The sequence below is a fragment of the Theropithecus gelada genome, chromosome 15, assembly GCF_003255815.1.
Source record: "Theropithecus gelada isolate Dixy chromosome 15, Tgel_1.0, whole genome shotgun sequence".
NCBI classification, from domain to species: Eukaryota; Metazoa; Chordata; class Mammalia; order Primates; family Cercopithecidae; genus Theropithecus; species Theropithecus gelada.
The window spans coordinates 5,931,598-5,950,807 of NC_037683.1; the positions used below are offsets into that span (position 1 = coordinate 5,931,598).

Consider the following 19,210-nt stretch of genomic DNA (forward strand, 5'->3'; position numbering starts at 1 on the left):
ATGATTTCAACACCAGGAACACATCTGTCTTCAGGCTTCTCTGGGGAGATTGTTTTGGCCAGTGTGCTAGCTTTGTTTTCTGTGAATTTTGGATCCGTTTAGCAACTTCTTCCTTGTATTCTAAAATTATTTCCATCATTAATGCTTTCAAGTTTCCCGTTTGGCCTTGGACTCCTGCACCTTGAGAAAGTTCAAGCACTGCACCCTAAGGCTAGAGGTGCCCCCGTGGGACCCCGGGTTCAAGTTTTTGAGAACCAGTCTTCCAAGCTGATGTCCTATGCCAGGAGATTTTCCTGTCTCCACCTCCTTTATTCCTGCAATCAACTGTAACAAGAATCAAGCACCAGGGTGCTTGATTTTAAAACATTAAATAAATGTGTAACATGAAAGTGATCACGCCTGGCGGATGAATCCCAGTTTGTCTCATCAATGTCTTTTAAAAAGCCATCTACAGAAATCATCCCACCAAAACCTCTTATGAAAAGGGAAACTGAGGCCCAGATGGATGAAGGAATTTGGTTGATGCCCCACAGGCCGGGTCAGTGTGGCATTTTACAGGCCACCATGCAGAGGCTCCTGGCTACCTGACTGGCAGGTCAGGCTTCAGCTGGACTCGGCAAGTTTGTGCCAGGCCTTATGACAAAGGCGTTTGTATGTCACCAGCACCAGACATTTAGAATATCACAGACTGGAAAATATCTGGCAAACAAAAAAAGAAATGTTTTCGCGTACGGATGCCACCCCCACGCTGCTGCAGGGGCAAAGGAAAGACTTGTGCCCAATTATGACGGCTCGTCATGTGCAGAGAATTTTATTATTTATCAAAAGGCAGAGGCCTTCCCGCACCGGGAATGTGATTTTTATGGGCTGCACACGTGGCTCGTGTTCATATCTGCTGGCCTGAGCCGTCCCTCAAATATCTGGGCTGGCAGACAGCAGCGAGGGACACTCAGACAGGGACTGGTGCGGACAGCCTGCTCGGGCCGCAGTGCTTTTCTTCGTAGAGTGCCCTGTAATTCATAGACAAGCAGCATGGCCTTAGGTGCTGTGGCGCATGTCCTGAAGTAACAGCTGTCTCGCTGTCTCTGATTAAATGAGACGATCCAAGCATAGCAGTTAGCACCGTGCCAGGCCCGGAGGTCCACTTGGAGTTAAGATGCTTTTTACATGCCAGATGACCTGGGTGAAGGCCATTTGAGGATCCCTTATGAGTAGAAGTCCACTGCTTCTTCATACCTGGCTTTGTGTTAGACAACAGTCCTGGACACTTTCTGGATAGGTTTATGATCTACCAGCAACATCACAGTGTACTTTTTTTTTGGAGGTATCTCGGCTCACTGCAAACTCCGCCTCCTGGGTTCAAGTGATTCTCCCACCTCAGCCTCCCAAGTAGCTGGGATTGCAGGTGTGTGCCACCACAACTGGCTAATTTTTGTATTTTTAGTAGAGACGGGGTTTCACCATGTTGACCAGGCTGGTCTCGATTTCCTGACCTCAGGTGACCCACCTGCCTCAGCCACCCAGATTCCTGGGATTACAGGCGTGAGCCACCGCGCCTGGCCTGTGGTACACTTTTGAAACCACAACTCAAGTGAGTTCTATTACATCCCCACACCTGGGTGGATGAGAGTGAGCAGACTTTTCAGTGTAGTGCCTGAGGAAAAAAAATCAATGAAATTTCGCAGCCAGCTGCAGCCTGCCTTCCTCATGCCTGTTCACTTGCCTTGGTTTGTGTGTGTGTGTGTGTGTGTGTGTGTGTGTTTGTGTATGCGCGCACGCACATGTGTGTGTGTATGTGTGTGTGTGTTTCCACTTGGGATTGAGTCCCACCACTCTGGAGGTTAGGAATGGTTCGAAAGGTTGCCAAGCGCGAGTGTAATGCAGGAAGCCAAGCATGTGGGATGCTTGGTTCGCTCCTTTGGAAATGGAGCTGGGCCGTGAGGGAAGGACCTTCAGTGTGACTGCAGCAGGAATTTGCTTTCTTGATGCTTGCTTTGGTTTGAATGTTCGTCCCCTCCAAAACTCATGTTGAACTTTAATCCCCAATGTGGCAGCATTGAGAGTCACAGTACTGCCTTTAAGAGGTGATTGGGGCCGGGCTCAGTGGCTCATGCCTGTAATCCCAGCACTGTGGGAGGCCGAGGCAGGCAGATCACCTGAGATCAGGAGTTCGAGACCAGCCTGAGCAACATGGCGAAACCCCATCTCTACTAAAAATAAAAAAATTAGCCGGGCGTGCTGGTGGGCACCTGTAATCTCAGCTACTTGGGAGGCTGAGGCAAGAAGTTGGCTTGAACCTGAGAGGCAGAGGTTGCAGTGAGCCGAGATCGCGCCACTGCGCTCCAGCCTGGGTGACAGAGCAAGGCTCCATCCCCCTTGCAAAAAAAAATGTTTTCTTTACAATTTACACAGTTTCAGTATTCTGTCATAAGCAGCAAAAAATGGACTAAGACAGTGCTCAACTGGTGGGCGGTGCCTCCTCAGTCTGCATTCTGTTCACAGCGTCTCCTCTTTCTTCTTCCTTAACTGTGAGGCTCACAGCCCCTGCGGAGTCAAAGCCACACTGTGACTAACAAAAGCTAGGCCCACTGCATCCTCCCCGGTGCTGCTGAGCAGGAGCCTGCGGAGGGATGCTGCCCCCATCTGCATCCCGCTAATGCATTCTAGACATCGCCTCTTATTCCCCAGCACCTCTTCGAGAAGTCTTCCTTATTCTCTCATCAAAAGCAAAGGAAGGAAACACGGAGCCTGTCCACCAGGACCCATGAGCAGTTAAATGGGATATGAACAAGTCTCTGCTTCAGTGTGTTAAAGGAATGTTACCTTGCCCCATGACTCATTGAGCCTGTGATCATGTTACAGTAAAGACAAGGAAGAAGGACAATGAAGGCCCGAGTTAAGCCCACACACAGTTGGTGAAGAGCAGAAATGGTCCATCAAGATAAGGGTACACATCGGCCGTACGTGGTGGCTCACGCCTGTAATTCCAGCTGTGGGAGGCCTAGGTGGGTGGATCTTTTGAGGTCAGGAGTTTGAGACAAGCCTGGCCAACATGGTGAAACCCTATGTCTAGTAAAAATACAAAAATTAGCCAGGTGTGGTGGCAGGCGCCTGTAATCCTACTACTCAGGAGGCTGAGGCAGGAGAATCGCTTGAACCCAGGAGGCGGAGGTTGCAATGAGCCGAGATCACGCCACTGCACTCTCCATCTAGGTGACAGATGGAGACTCGATCTCAACAAAAAAATAAAAAATAAGGTACACAAAATACTCAGCTAGCATTTCCTGGCACCTGATATGTGCCAAATACCACGTCACACTGTGCTGCATTTTCCCATTGAAACGGCACGACTGTCCTATGATGTTTTTCAACAGCCAAGACTTCTGGGGCACCTGCTGTGCACCAGCAAATGTTCTAGGTGGCTCAAAACAGAGGGCTGGCAGGAGCAGGCAGGTTCCTAGAGCTGCTGTCATTCTACAGATGAGGCCGTAGCACAGGAGCCCCACCCACTGACCCAAAGGAAGGATAAATACATAACCTGAAAGAAAAACTGACCTTCTCGAAATGCATCAGGTTCCAAATGTCTGCTTCTGCATTATCTTCCTCCTGGAGCTACAGAAAGAATGCCATCATCAGATGCAACACTTGGACCGTTCTGTTGAACTTGACCATGTCCGCAGATCCCTGGAGTCAGGTCTCTGATGCACGTGGGAGGCGAGTTCAGGCCCTCAGCCCTAAAAGTGACTGTACCAGCTGGGGGTGTTTTCTTTACTGTACACAAAATGCAAACTTCTTTTCTGTGTTCCCAGGTTGACTCCTCTTAGAGCTCATGTAATATCATGGAAACTTGGTTCTTTCACTATAAGTGGGGAGAGGATGTAGCACACTTTTGACTGTGGAACCAAACGTTTAGAATTTACATGTTGGATTTCTATAGTCTTTGTTTCCTCCTCTTTGGTCATAGATTTATGCTTCCCTGCCCATAACATGAGTCAGTATTTTATAGTAGAAACGGTAACGGAGTGGAGGAGCTAGATGCTGGTCCATAGAACCACCAGCTGTTTGTTTTATTTCTCCTTGTGGTGTCATTGGGCTGGCATTAATTACACCGCTTTCATCCCACTGACAGTAGGAACACAGGATTTTCTTGCCATTGTTTTGACACTCACGGGTTTATAGATGTCACTTGCCTCCTCCAAGGAGTGTGGTTTTATTGATCCACAGCTCTGCTGAGGCCGTAACTGTGTGTTCCTCAAATACAGATACAGTTAGGTTTGCAGAGGATTGGAAGGGGAGGTCTGAGTTCCACTCAGGAAACTTGTGGCCCGCATCACAGTGAGGCAGGGCTTCTGAGGGCTTGGTGAGGTGCCGGGCAGAGCACAGTGATCAGTGATCACATCCCCCACGCCCCCTTATTTGTGGGTGTTTCTGTAAGAGACCCTGATGCTGAGGCTGTGGTTGGTTGGTTGGTGTGATACGGGCTTGTTAAGGGCACGTGTTGACCACGTGTCTGTATACAGAGCCACAGCACTCCATGTGGAGAGGAACGCGTGTTCCGATAGGCTCTGTGGGTGCGTGATGCCTCAGATGATCCCTCTCACTGCAGTAGAAGAGGAAAAAGGGATGATCAGATGCAGGACAGGGCCTGAGGTTTGAGCAGACGCAAGTGGACCTTGGAGCAGGAGAGAGTATTGGAGAGGCACGGAGATGCTGGGAACGGGACTGGACCCAGAAGCACCGACCACATCACCCTTCTCTTCGCAGGCTGAGCAGAGAGTCAGAGGTGCCAGGCCTGCTCCCGAGAGCTAGCAGGGCATCCACCAGCAGAAGGGCAGAGCAGAAGGGGGCCAACTCCACATTCTTCCATTCTTTTTTTTTTTTTTTTTTTTTTTTTTTTTTTTGAGACGGAGTCTAGCTCTGTCGCCCAGGCTGGAGTGCAGTGGCCGGATCTCAGCTCACTGCAAGCTCCGCCTCCCAGGTTTACGCCATTCTCCTGCCTCAGCCTCCCGAGTAGCTGGGACTACAGGCGTGCACCACCACACCCAGCTAATTTTTGTATTTTTAGTAGAGATGGGGTTTCACCATGTTGGCCAGGATGGTCTCGATCTCTTGACCTCATGATCCGCCTGCCTCAGCCTCCCAAAGTGCTGGGATTATAGGCGTGAACCACCGTGCCTGGCCCATTCTCCCATTCTTAGGCTGAGTTTGGTCTGTTTTTCAAATGAGTTGTCAACTATGAATAGCCTGTGTATGCCAGGAGACATTTATTAAGCACCTACTGTCTGCCAGACATTGTACCACCACTTTAGGTGCATCGTTGCATGTAACCCTAAACACTATGAAGTGCAGACACTATTTTCATCATTCCTGTTATACAGATAAGGAAACAGTCACGTGGGTAGAGGATGAGCAAACTCCCCTCAGGGAGGGCCGCTGGCCGAGTGATGGCAAATGGCGTGAGCCCACCTTGGGGCGAATCCACTGTAGCTGTCAACTCACTAGACCCCCGCATTCTAATTGAAATGTGTCTGTCCCAGCTGGGTGTGGTGGCGCACCTGTAATCCCAGCACTTTAGGAGGCCGAGGCAGGAGGATGATTTGAGGCCAGGAGTTTGAGAGCAGCCTGGGCAATATAGCGAGACCCCAGTTTCAAAAAACGAGAAATGTGTCTGCCCCAAGTCCTCCTTAATTAAAGATCTTCCCTCAGTTCATATCTGGAATGCCATTTGCTCCTATTTTCCCGAGATTTGCCTTTTCAAACAATTTTTTTATATTAAGTTCTACAAACTTAAGTGGGACTCTTTGGAAGTAGGTAGAGAAAAAGATCGTTCACCTTTCTCAAAATTATAATGATAAGATTAGTTAACTTTGGGTCATTTCTTTGTTGCCAGGCGCTACACTTGTTTTGTTGTTTGTTTTTTCAGAGATGGGGTCCACTCTGTCACCCAGGCTGGATGGAGTGCTGTGGCACAATTATAGCTCCCTGCAGCCTCGAACTCCTGGACTCAAGTGATCCTTCCACCTCAGCCTCCCGAGTAGCTGGGACTACAGGTGCATGTCACTGTGCCCGGCTAACTTTTTTTTTTTTTTTTTTTGAGATCGAGTTTTGCTCTTGTTGCTGGAGTACACGATCCCAGCTCACCGCAACCTCCACCTCCCAGGTTCAAGCAATTCTCCTGCCTCAGCCTCCCGAGTAGCTGGGATTACAGTCATGCGCCACCATGCCCAGCTAATTTTGTATTTTTAGTAGACGGGGTTTCTCCATGTTGATCAGGCTGGTCTCGAACTCTCAGCCTCAGGTGATCCGCCCACCTTGGCCTCCTAAAGGGCAGGGGTTATAGGCGTGAGCCACCGCACCTGGCCTAATTTTTTACTTTTTTTGTAGAAGTGGGGTCTCGCTGTGTTGTCCAGGCTAGTCTAGAACTCCTGGCCTCAAGCAGTCTTCCCACCTTGGCCTCCTAAAGTGCTCTTAATGGGTATGAGCCACAGTGCCTGGCCTGTTTGTTTATAATCCTCGTTTAATTATTTCATCAACAGTGAGCTAGATTTTGATTATTCCCATTGTGCAGAGGAGAGTGAGGCCAGAGGGGATGAAGTGACTGGTTGAAAGTCACATGCTGGCTGTGGCACAGGTCATCTGGTTCCAAAGCCACTGCTTTCCGCTATCACAATAAACGGATCCTTTCCAGGGCTAATCTTGTTTCTAGAGAGGTGGGTCTACATCACAGACATGGTCTAAAGTGTTTGAGGGGAAAGGGCCCTGGGTGCTGGGTTATCCATGTCCGTTACTTTCATCTAAAGCACATTATGTCTGACCTGGAGAGCTAAATGTGAACCTCCAAAGTGAGTTATCTCTGCAGGGGGCTGTCTTGGGGCCGTCCCAGCCTCAGAACTGGGGTAGCTGCTCCATCTGGAGACAGAACAATTTGTTCTTCAAACTGTGTCTCCTTCCATGGAGTGGCTTCAGGGGCACCATAGACATTTGATATGAATTTGATTTAATTGTTTTAAAACTATTTAGGAACTAGTAAAAAGCCTCTTGAGGTCGGGCGCGGTGGCTCATGCCTGTAATCCCAGCACCTGGGGCAGCGGAGGCGGGCGGATCATGAGATCAGGAGATCAAGACCATCCTGGCTAACACGGTGAAACCCCATCTCTACTAAAAAATACAAAACATTAGCCGGGCATGGTGGCACGTGCCTGTAGTCCCCGCTACTCGGGAGGCTGAGGCAGGAGAATCACTTGAACCTGGGAGGAGAAGGTCGCAGTGAGCCGAGATCATGCCATTGCACTCCAGCAGCCTGGGCGACAGAGTGAGACTCAGTCAAAAAAAAAAAAAAAAAGGCATCTCTTGAATGCCTGCATTTGGGCTTTACCAGGTTTTCATACCCTAGAGATCACTGGCCTGTAGGCTACGCATCTAGGAGTAATGATCTCCCCGCATCTGCACGTTGGTATAAAAACACCACGCATGTATCATTGATTATCAAGGGTGGAATTCAACACTGTTGTTTAGAAAAATCACTCCTCGGCCGGGCGCGGTGGCTCACGCCTGTAATCCCAGCACTTTGGGAGGCCGAGGCGGGCGGATCACGAGGTCAGGAGATCGAGACCATCCTGGCTAACATGGTGAAACCCCGTCTCTACTAAAAATGCAAAAAATTAGCCGGGCGAAGCGGCGGGCGCCTGTAGTCCCAGCTACTCGGGAGGCTGAGGCAGGAGAATGGCGTGAACCCGGGAGGCGGAGCTTGCAGTGAGCCGAGATCGCGCCACTGCACCCCAGCCTGGGCGACTAAGCGAGACTCCGTCTCAAAAAAAAAAAAAAAAAAAGAAAAATCACTCCTGCATATTTCAGCGTTGTAAGAGCATAATCACTGTTAGGCTGTGCCCAGAAAAAGGTCAGGCAAAGCCCTGGGCACACCTCACCTCGCCCAGGTGGAGGAATCAGAGCAAGTTGAGGGGTAACGGGGTCCTGCTACAGTCATACACGTGGAATGTGGAATACTAACATTCCGTGTTCAATGCATTCCATGTTCAGTGCTAACAGGGGGCGCATGTTGTTTGGGATTCAACTTTGAGATAAAAATTCTTGCTAGTCATCTTTCAGGTGAGTTGAATATGGAAGGCATGCTAGGGTTCTATGGCAGGCTAAGGTTTTTATGTTTTTGTATAAACCAAAGTAACTGCTACTGTGTTACCAAAGTTACTGCTACTGTGTTACCAAAGTTACTGCTACATAGTAAGTAACTGCTACTATGTTTTTGTGTAAACCAAAGTAACTGTCAACATTTTTGTGTTCCTCAAAGTAGTCTCATTGTTCTCACCGATTGTCTTTAGAACATATCACTGTCCCAAACTGGAACTTTTAAGATGCATTTCCTTCCTGGCTGACAGAGTCTCTCTCCTCTACGTGGGGGAACCACGCGGTATTTCATTAGGCAACGTTGGGCTTTCGGTGCCTCTTGTGAGGCTTGCCCTGGTTCAGACTTGGAGCTCAGCAAAACTGATTTATTGAGTGCAAGTCTTCAGCCTCAGCTTGCCTCCTTGGGACTGCAGAGATTGAGCATGCGGCTCCAGGGAATGCCTGCGGTGGAGTCTGCAGTCGGAGCTGGGAGCCAGATCAGGGGCAGGACTGGGGGAAGCACCCAGGGGAGCCCCATGCTCTGGTCCTGGGAGGAGAGTGGAGGAGCAGAAAGGCAACGCATCAAACAGGCAGAGGCCCAGAGGGCAACAGAGCCTTCCCATGTGAAGTTGCTAATTGCGCTTTAATAATAGTCAGGAGGGCAAAAGAGGCCAGTGTTCGCACAAAGCCGGACGGCTCGTACCGCATCAGGCCGTGCTCTGTTGGGCCTCGCCAAGTTCCCCAGGCTGGCTGGCTTCTTTTCTTTCCTTTTTTTTTCATCTGTGACATCTGCTCAGTGCTTGTCCCTCCTGTGATACCATACCCCTCGCAGCTGTGCAGACCTCCAGCTCTGCACTGGTGCCTGGAGTGCCCTGAGCATACGGCCTTTTTGATGTGTGATAAAACAGAACCGAGCCACGGGGGTATGGTGAGCGAAGGCATCAGAATATCAATTAACCTGCTCTGAACAAAGCTGCAGCTCAGAGTGGAATAGACATTTCACTGAAGTGTCAGGAAGATGGATAATGTATTCTAATTAGGGATTGACTGATACCTCCACATCCAGCCACTCCTGGACGTGAGACCCGCGAACCTCGAAACGCAGGCTTATTGGGAATGTCTTAATGTCCCCTCGTGGCAGTTGTCGGGTGCTATTTACTGATTTATGACTTCTTGCTTTGCCAGAATTTGCAGCCATTAAAGTCCTCCCAGCCAAAATTGCTGCTTCCCTGTGAACGTGCAGCCCATTTTGCAGCTGGGCAAATAACGCCTTAGCAAGAGCTCTGGGAAAGATCTTTTCTGAGCACCCAGCCTGCAGCTTTCATCATGAGGATGCTGTAGGGTAGACCTGCCTTCCACAGAGGTTTGGTCAAGGCGCCCTCCCTTCCAGGTGGACCAGTGTGGACCAGCGTGGGCTGGCACAGGGAGGAAGAGCCTCCACGGCCGCCTTCTCCGTACGGTGGGGGGCGGCTCTAATGGGGCCTGGGTGCTGCTCGAGGGCTTCCTCGGGGACCTTGTTTCTTAGTCCCCAGGTGATCGTACCATTTCCCCAACTCAGAAAGAGCAGACCTGGAGAGCTGGTGGCCTAGGGCTCACTCCAGAGCCCCCCACCTTCTTCCTTGTAGATTTTCACATCTGCACCAGAATGACACTCCAGTGAGGCCAGGCTAATTAGGGAGATGTTCCTCATTTTGCTGCACTTTTCCTGTGTAATTGGAAGTCCCGCTTTCTCCAGTGAAAAGTCAGTGAGAGCTGTTCCCCTGAATAGTTCTAAAAGCTTTGGACCACATACTGATACCTGCTGCAAATTTGTGGGCGAGATTATAATGATTGCTCAGTAATGCAATATTAAAAGCAGAGGCCTTTCTCAGTGCCGAGCAAAGACAGAGTTCCAACCTTCCAGCTTCAAAAAGGGACTCAAAACAGAATTACCAGCCCTTGTACTAGCAGCAGCAATCAATGGGCTCCCAATTCCTTCCCGTCCAAATAAAGGAAAAATAAGGGGGTATGAATTTAGCTAAAGTTCAGAAAATGTTGGTTCGGCTTCCAGAACTGCAAGGAAGCTCTCAGACGCTCCGTCTCCTGGTTCTGCTGGTGTTGCTCATGTCTGTAGATGTTTGCTGTTTCCAGGAGCTGCAGCCCGGCGCTTGGCTGGCTCTAACAAGGACTTGAGGGAGCAAAATGCTGTTAAAATTTTTTTTTTTTTGCACTTTTGCTTCATTAGTTCTAGAAACCAGGGGTTCTGTGGCTGTGAGTCTTCCTGTATAATTCAAGAAATTAATGAAAGCTTGCTGGATTTTTCCGACAGTCTTTAGGCTGCAAATTTGTTTAGCTTTTTTTTTTTTAACTGTCAGTGGAGGCTACTGGAACCTAAATATTTTAATATTGAAGAAAGGCAGGCTTTTTTTTTTTTTTTTTTTTTTTTTTTTTTTTCCAGAGACAAGGTCTCACTCTGTCACCCAGGCTGGAGTGCAATGGCATGATTATAGCTCACTGCAGCCTCAAATTCCTGGGCTAAGGGGATCTTTCTGCCTCAGCCTCCCAAGTAGCTGGGACTATAGGTGTGCGCCAACACGCCTGGCTAATTTTTAAAAATCTTTTTTGGTAGAGTGGGGGTCTCACTATGTTGTTGCCCAGGCTGGTTTGAAATTCCTGGCCTCAAGCAATCCTCCTGCCTTGGCTTCCTAAAGTGCTGGGATTTCAGGCGTGAGCCACTGCACCCAGACCACCTTTTGGTTTGTTTGTAAAGGAAGACATCTCTTACTATCGCCCACACTGTGTCTGTCAATCAGGTGGTGTGGACGTGAGGGACCTGGAGGCTGAGACCGTCCATGTCAGTCCATCCTCTGACCTTAGAGCAACTGAGTCTCATAATGGCTGAGAGGGAGGGCTTTACAGCAAGTGGGGGCTCCCAGTTTTGACTCCCAGTTGCCGGACCCCACTACCTGCAAAATGGAGACTTGAAGCAATTCACTGCTTTCTTTCAGTCTCTTCCAAAGCTCACTTTACTAATGTACCTGGACATCAAGTCTAAAGCATTAGACTGTGTGTGTGTGTGTGTGTGTGTGTGTGTGTGTGTGTGTGTGTGTCTAACTCTAAACTCATGGGACTTGAAAGGACTTCAGAAATTGTTTAATGTGAACATTGCTGAGGGACATAAAAAAGCAACTTAAGCAAATGAGACGATAATGTGTTGACTTGATAGTGTAAAAATGTCAATTTGTCGTGAATTGATCTACACATTTAATGTTGTTCCAAAATCCTAGTGGAATTTCTATTTGGGAACTTGACAAAATATTTTTAATGTTTACCTGAAAGATCTTGCTTTGAAAAAAAAGAAAAAAGAAGGGAAAGTTTATTTTACTAGACATTATGAGAACCTATAAAACAACAACAATTTAAACAGTTAAATAAAAAGAATTTAACAGGCCGGGCGCGGTGGCTCAAGCCTGTAATCCCAGCACTTTGGGAGGCCAAGACAGGTGGATCACGAGGTCAGGAGATCGAGACCATCCTGGCTAACCCAGTGAAACCCCGTCTCTACTAAAAAATACAAAAAACTAGCTGGGCGAGGTGGCGGGCGCCTGTAGTCCCAGCTACTCGGGAGGCTGAGGCAGGAGAATGGCCTAAACCCGGGAGGCGGAGCTTGCAGTGAGCTGAGATCCGGCCACTGCACTCCAACCCCGGCAACAGAGCGAGACTCCGTCTCAAAAAAAAAAAAAAAAAGAATTTAACAATTTACAGGCAGAAAGAGGCCAGAGCCAATGTCGTTATCAGCATTTAGACTCTGATAAAAGTGTCCTCAGAGGGGAAAAGATGGACTGTATTGGGGGTGAGTTTGGAACAAGTGGTGAGCCACAGGGAAACAGATTACATCACAGCCCCATATCATTCGCAAACTGAAATGTGGCCCTATTACACGGATCATTACTATTTACAAGTAAAGAGTAAAAAGACAAGAATGCAATTTAAAGGCAAGTGAATATGTATCAGCTTTTGCAGTGGGGAGGGTGTTTTTATGCATCCACACAATGCCAGAATCTAAAGAGGAAAGCAGTGATTGATTTGGCCACAAGCTGGTGTGTGAAAAGCAACACCACACACAAAATGAAAAGGCTGCAAGACAAACTGCTGAAAATGTTGGCAATGTAGTTTGCCTCAAAGGGTTTGTGGTAGTGTTTGCCAAAATCCAAAATGGGGTAACGTTCTTAATATGTAAAGAGCTCTTGTCAATAAATAAAAGGATGAAACCCCCAGGGGAAAGCAGATAGATGACGCGAATAGACATTTTGGAAAAGAAAAAAAATCCAAATAGCTAATAAACATATGGAAAAAATACTGAACCTCATTAATGATCAAAGAAATGTAAATTAAAGCAGCAGTGGTATACTGTATTTTGCTGGACAGATTTTTTTCCCCTAGATAATGCCCAACTTTGGCAGAGATGCAAGGAAACAGATGCTTTGCCATTGGATTCATAAACTGGTGGGTCATTTTGTAAAGCGATGTGGCAAAATGTATCAAAAGCCATAAAAGAAGGTGTCAACTTTTAGAAATTTATCTGAGGATGTTTGCTAGGCATCCAGATGCATATACAACATTGTTTACAATGGTGGAAAACTGGAATCAAACTGAACAATATGAGCAACAATATGGGATCAGTTACCATCAGGTCAGTTCATGCAATACCAGGCAGCTGTGAAAACTTCTGTGCAAGGAGCACTTTGCAACATGGGAAAACGTTCATGAAATGTTTTTGCTAGAAAGTAACAGATTACCAAATAGTATGTACGGTGTGATTCCCTCCCCACAACCCCCAGCCGCCAGGAACAAAGGTATCTGCACTTGCTGCTTGGAAGGAGATACACCAGAATGTTGACAGTGGCTTGTTTGGGTCTCAGGTGTTACCAGTGACTTATTATTTCAGCTTTTCAGTATTTTCCACACAGTGTACAATGATTGTATATTACTTTCACAATTGGATTTAAAGAGTTAGTAAAGGCCGGGCACAGTGGCTCACACCAGTAACGCAAGCACTTTGGGAGGCTGAGGCAGGAGCATTGCTCGAGCCCAGGAGTTCAAGACCAGCCTAGGCAATGTAGCAAGACTCTATCTCTATAAATAAATAGTAAAAATAAACCTGTAAACCAGTTCCCTAGCTGTACCAAGAGGGGGCTGATGCGTGAGGAATTTCAGTCCTTTAAGAAGGTAGCTGCAGAGCAGAAGCCGGAATCATCATCCAGGGTTTGTTTTTAAGAAAAGTGGGTGTTACTGCAGATATATGGGGTAGAAAATAAAAACAAAAGCGGGGTTTTCACCCTAGTCTCAGGAATCTCTCCGAAACTCTCTTTAGGAAATTATCCAAAATGTGGAAAGCGCTAGATGCACAAAGATGTTCGTCGAGGTATTATTTATGATAGTAGACACTGCTCGCAGTTGAAATGTGCATTCGTGGGCGTAGTTAAGTTGCTGTGTACATTCTCTTGGTGGGACATTGCACAGCCGTTGATAATGGGGACAATGAGGAGCCGTGCAGATGTGAAGAGATGCTTGTGGTTGCTATTGTGTGGTGGAAAAAATCAAGACGTAGGCCGGGCATGGTGGCTCACGCTTGTAATCCCAGCACTTTGGGAGGCCAAGGCAGGCAGATCACCTGAAGTCAAGAGTTTGAGACCAGCCTGGCTAACATGGTGAAACTCCGTTTCTACGAAAAATACAAAAAATTAGCCGGGCGTGATGGCACACGCCTGTAATCCCAGCTACTTGGGAGGCTGAGGCAGGAGAATTGCTTGAACCTGGGAGGCGGAGGTTGAAGTGAGCTGAGATCATGCCATTGCACTACAGCTTGGGCAACAAGAGTGAAACTCCGTATCAAAAAAAAAAAAAAATCGATGTAAAATATATATGTTATGATTATAGCCACCAACATACGATTCAGAAGGGAATATAATAATATATTACAAAGTAGGGTTTTTTTGTTCGTTTGTTTGTTTTGTTGTTATTGTTGTTGTTATTGTTGCTGTGGTTTTTGAGAGAGTCTTGCTCTGTCGCCCAGGCCAGAGTGCAGTGGCGCAATCTCGGCTCACTGCAAGCTCTACCTCCTGGGTTCACGCCATTCTCCTGCCTCAGCCTCCTGAGTAGCTGGGACTACAGGCACCCGCCACCACGCCTGGCTAATTTTTTGTATTTTTAGTAGAGACGGGGTTTCATTGTGTTAACCAGGATGGTCTCGATCTCCTGACCTTGTGATCTGCCCACCTCGGCCTCCCAAAGTGCTGGGATTACAGGCATGAGCCACCGTGCCTGGCCACAAACTAGTTTTTAAAGGGTGAGATAGCTATCAGAAACATTTATGTATTTTTTTGTCTTAAAAGTTCTAGTCTTTCTATAAAGCTATTATGTTCCTTTTAAAATAATTCCAAAAAATCTAAAAATCAACACAGATGAGCACCTCTCTGAATCCTCTGTCTAGGGCTGGATTCTGGATGGTATCCCCGAGACGCGTGAGCAGGCCCTGAGGATCCAGACCCTGGGGATCACCCCCAGACACGTCAGTGAGTAACTCCCAAGGGTCCCCCACCTGCCACAGCTGCAGCCCCAAGGGGTAGCCAGTGAGCGCCCCGCTCATGCTGCCTGCTCCCGACCTCAGCCCAGGCACTGTCCGAGACCCAGCAAGGAAGAGGACAGGACAGCTGAATTTTTCACAGAGCTAACTATATTCAGGGCTGGTTCTTAAGAAAAGTGGGGTTTTGCTTTCAGCCTGGTGATTCTTTGTCCCAGGAAGGAAATCAACTAGAATGCTATGCAGGCGTTCAGTGCACGCAGAGATGCCCATCATGGCGTTATCTGTGACGAGGGAAGTTGCTAACAGGCAGAACTTTCAGTCATGGGCCTGGCTCTGTCCCGAGGTTACACTCTGTCCCGATGTTACGCTCTTTGTGTTTGGGTGCGAGAAGACCTTTCTCTTAGGAATTCATGGGGATGGGAGATGATTGTTGTTTTAATGTCATTATACAGAAAAACAAAAAACCTGAAGCAAGTATTGGTCCGTGCTATTCATATGTGTGGCACCCGCTGCCTGACATGCCTGCTTTTCTCCTTTTCTTCTCTGTCCAGTCGTGCTGAGTGCTCCAGACACGATCCTGATCGAGAGAAACCTGGGGAAGAGAATCGACCCTCAAACTGGAGGTATGGCTATGGCCACCCCCACCCAGCCCCATGGGGTTTCAGAGACCCTGGTGGTGACAGCCCGCCTACCATTTCCCGAGCTCGCATTCTGCTCTGGGCACCCACAGAGGGACACAAGGAAAGCTGCCACAGGCTGGGCTCTGAGCTGGAAGACACTGGCAGGGGTACATTCTGGTAGATGAGGAAAGGGAGGCCCGTTTAGGTTAAAGGAGGAGACTTTCTTGTGGCAGAACCAGAGTACAGTGTAGGGGGTCATGCGGGGCACCTGGGCTTGGGGCCCACACAGGAGCCAGGGGACGTGTCTGCCTCTCCCTGGGACAAATTATATACTCCCTAACACCCCTTGTTCTTTGATATGCATACAGAAGACAGAGGCATGAGCATTACCTGGGAGAATTGGCAGGTGCTGCAGGGGACAGGGCCCTTGAACTGGGCCTTGAAGACCAGGCAGTTCAGCAAGGGGCTGGCGGGAGGATGGGGGGAGGCGGGACTGCCCTTGATGGTCCGGGCCTTAGGCTATGGTGGCAGATAGACCTGGGTTTGTGGATCCCTAGCTCTGCCCCTTTCTGGCTGTAGACATGGGATACCTGAGGTTCAGTTTTCTTATCTGTACATGGGGATGAAAATACCAACCTAGGGCAGGACATGGTGGCTCAAGCCTGTAATCCCAGCACTTTGGGAGGCCGAGACGGGTGGATCACGAGGTCAGGAGATCGAGACCATCCTGGCTAACACGGTGAAACCCCGTCTCTGCTAAAAAATACAAAAAACTAGCCGGGCAAGGTGGCGGATGCCTGTAGTCCCAGCTACTCGGGAGGCCGAGGCAGGAGAATGGCGTAAACCCGGGAGGCGGAGCTTGCAGTGAGCTGAGATCCGGCCACTGCACTCCAGCCTGGGCAACAGAGCAAGACTCTGTCTCAAAAAAAAAAAAAAAAAAAAAAAGAGAGAAAATACCAACCTAATGAGTGATGTGATAGCTCTGAGGATGAAATGGGAGTCTGCAGGTAGGTGCCTGTCAAGAGTGCCTGGCACAGAGTAAGTGCTCAGAAGTTCACGGCAGCCCTTGCCCTGGGCCCTGTTCTTGTATTGTAACAAGAACAGTAGTTAAGAGCAGGCTCAGAGTCGCTGGAAGTGTTGGTGTTGAATGACAGTGTCCTGCCGCGGTCAGCCACACCCCAGGAATTTGCAGGGCCTGGCCTCCAGGACAGCAAGCACCCCAGCCAGCACAGCAGCACCCACAGGGCCCCTGCATGGCCATTTCTAACTGTGCACCTCTCTCCTTGCAGAGATTTATCACACCACCTTTGACTGGCCACCCGAATCTGAAATCCAGAACCGTCTGATGGTGCCAGAGGATATCTCAGAGCTGGAGACGGCTCAGAAACTGCTGGAGTATCATAGGAACATCATCAGGGTCATTCCCTCCTACCCCAAAATCCTCAAAGTCATCAGTGCTGACCAGCCATGTGTGGACGTCTTCTACCAGGGTAAACACAAGCAGGCAGCCCCACCCTGGACAGACGGCCAAGGGCTGGGCTCACTGTGCCCTCTACCACTTTGTCCCTTACTCTGGGAGTGGCCAGTGTCTGTGACATGCCTGGGACCCTGGGAGTCAAGTCATAGATGACCCAGGTTCCCTGCCCAGAAACGCATGTGTGCAGAGCCTCTGGGGGCACCCCACTTGGAGACCCTGGGCTAATGTCCCACACTCAGACGTGGTCACATCTCTGGCCCACAGCAGATTTGGTGGTGATGGGGTTGGGAGGAGGAGAGGCGAGGAATGGGGTGGGAGGGACATGGTAGCAAGAAGTTTGAGCTTGACCTTGAGGGAGAGGAAAGAAGAAATATATAAAGATTAACACAAAAACAAAACCACCACCACCACCACACACAACACAACAAAACACACACACACACAACACAGGTGATATGCTTCATTTAGGATGGAGATACATGGCCCCACGCCTGGCACTGCTTTGCCGTCCACAGCAATGGCAGATGTTCCCAGCAGCTCAGGAGCCACTGCAGGCGGCCTGTGCGAGGTCGGGGAATGGCTGAGCTGGGCAACGTGTTCAAATCTCAGCCCCGACGCAGCCCAGCTGTGCAGCCTTCAGCAATTCTCCTAACTCCTCGGAGCCCTAGTTTTGACATCCCTAAAATAGGAACAAAACTTGTGCCCTCCTCCCAGGCGTAGGTGAGGATTAAACGGGATTCTCCAAATCATGTGTCCACAGCCACAAGCCCAGTTCTGGTGCAGAGGAAAGCCTCAATAAACATCAGACGCCATAGCTCCTATCATTGTTCAACACCCTGTCCAGAAAGGCAAGGGCAAGGTGGAATAATTGTATCCCCGAACAGCTGTATTATCATTTTCAAAAGTCTTGCTGAGCTTCAGTCATCTGAAAGCCCAGTTATCCCCTTCCACGCAGTGTCGGGTAAATGAAGCGTTTACGATGCAGGGAACATCACAGATATTTAAGACACTTGACGGTTTACAAAGTCCTTTTTTTCATATATTCTCTCAAATCTCTCCAAGAAGAGTTCTGTTTCGCTGGGGAGGTGGTTTTGAGCTCCCTCAAGCCCTTCCCTGCTGACTCTCCCAGCACCCTCTCCTGCCGGTAGACTCGGTGCATAAACCTCATTGCCACACTGAGCTCGGAGATGCGATGTTTGCCGGCGTGGGTTGAACAGCCTCGCCTTCTGAAGGGGGCAGTCAGCCAACGGGTGGGTTAGTAGAAAGTGTCGCTACTTAAAGAAGAAATGCCAGGCTTATGAGGGCTTATAATTTTCCAGTGATTTTGCATCTCGGAAGGGTCTTTAGTAACAAACACTGCACTCTTAAGATAAACAACCACAACATTTGTCTTATGCCATGATTCTGAATTTACACATTAATTACTTCCAAATTACTTAATTAAATTTAAAAGTTCATATGATCATTCATAAAGAATTCATGCCTGGAATTGTAAATAAAAATGTGAGTGTCTGAATATTAATTATTATTAATTAATAATGCAGAGAGATAAATTGAAAATTGGAATGCAAAATTCTCTCTGTGTTGTTTTTTTAATCTCTCTGCAGTGCACCCAGCAACCACATATTTTTAAAAAGAATAATTAGATGTTGAGACTGTCTGGGGGATCATTACTTCTAATTAACTTAGTTATTTACTGTAAATTAAGCATCATTTGTAAGCAGGCTGCTTTGCCTGTAGTATTTGTGCTTTTCAGATGCACGGGATTATGGAAGGTCTGAGAAGAAAGAGAGCCTCGCCTGAGTAGCTTCCTTTGGGCTTCTCTCAGTGGAGGAATGGTACCCATGGCGGGAGGTTTGGGAGAGTTGCCCCAGCTCTGCCAAGTCTCCGTCTAATTGGCTCATCTGTAAAATGGGACGTGAATAACGCAGCCCTCAGGGGATTGTTGGGTCAAACAAACGAGATGGTGCCTGTGGAGTATTTGTCGTAGCAATTAGTACACGCCATCGATGATGCTGATCACAACCTGGAAAAAAGTCCATTCTAACTCCTCTGTGCCTTCCAAAAAGAGGACTGTTCTTCTCTAATGACCCTTCCAATTTAAAAGTCCTGCAAAGATTTGAGAGGTCAGGGTTTTCACAATGAACATATCCCAGCGGTTCACAGTCGGGGGCAGTTTTGCCCCCGCCGCACCCCCGGGGACATTTGGCAATGTCTGTAAAGGTTTTTTTGTGCTTGCAGTTGTGCTACTGGCACCCAGCGGGTAGAGGCCAGGGACGCTTCTCAACATCCTGCGGTGCCCAGAACGGCCCCGCAACAAAGAATCTTCTGGCCCCAAATGGCGGTAGTGCTGAGGATGAGGAATCTGTCTGGTTCTTGGGTGGCATGTTCCTGAAGGAAGCATGATGGCCTGGCCCCTCAACCAGT

The 19,210-nt window shown here is 48.5% G+C and overlaps 1 protein-coding gene across 2 annotated transcripts in view; it reads left to right on the forward strand.

Moving 5' to 3' along the window:
- AK8 (adenylate kinase 8) overlaps positions 1–19,210 on the forward strand; it is a 158,652-nt gene that overhangs the window by 36,341 nt on the left and 103,101 nt on the right. For both annotated transcript variants that reach the window (XM_025359097.1, XM_025359096.1), the window contains exons 6-8: positions 14,594–14,675; positions 15,238–15,309; positions 16,596–16,796. In XM_025359097.1, the coding sequence (XP_025214882.1) occupies positions 16,652–16,796 (145 nt within the window). In that variant the 5' untranslated portion in view covers positions 14,594–14,675; positions 15,238–15,309; positions 16,596–16,651. The remainder of the gene's footprint in view (positions 1–14,593; positions 14,676–15,237; positions 15,310–16,595; positions 16,797–19,210) is intronic.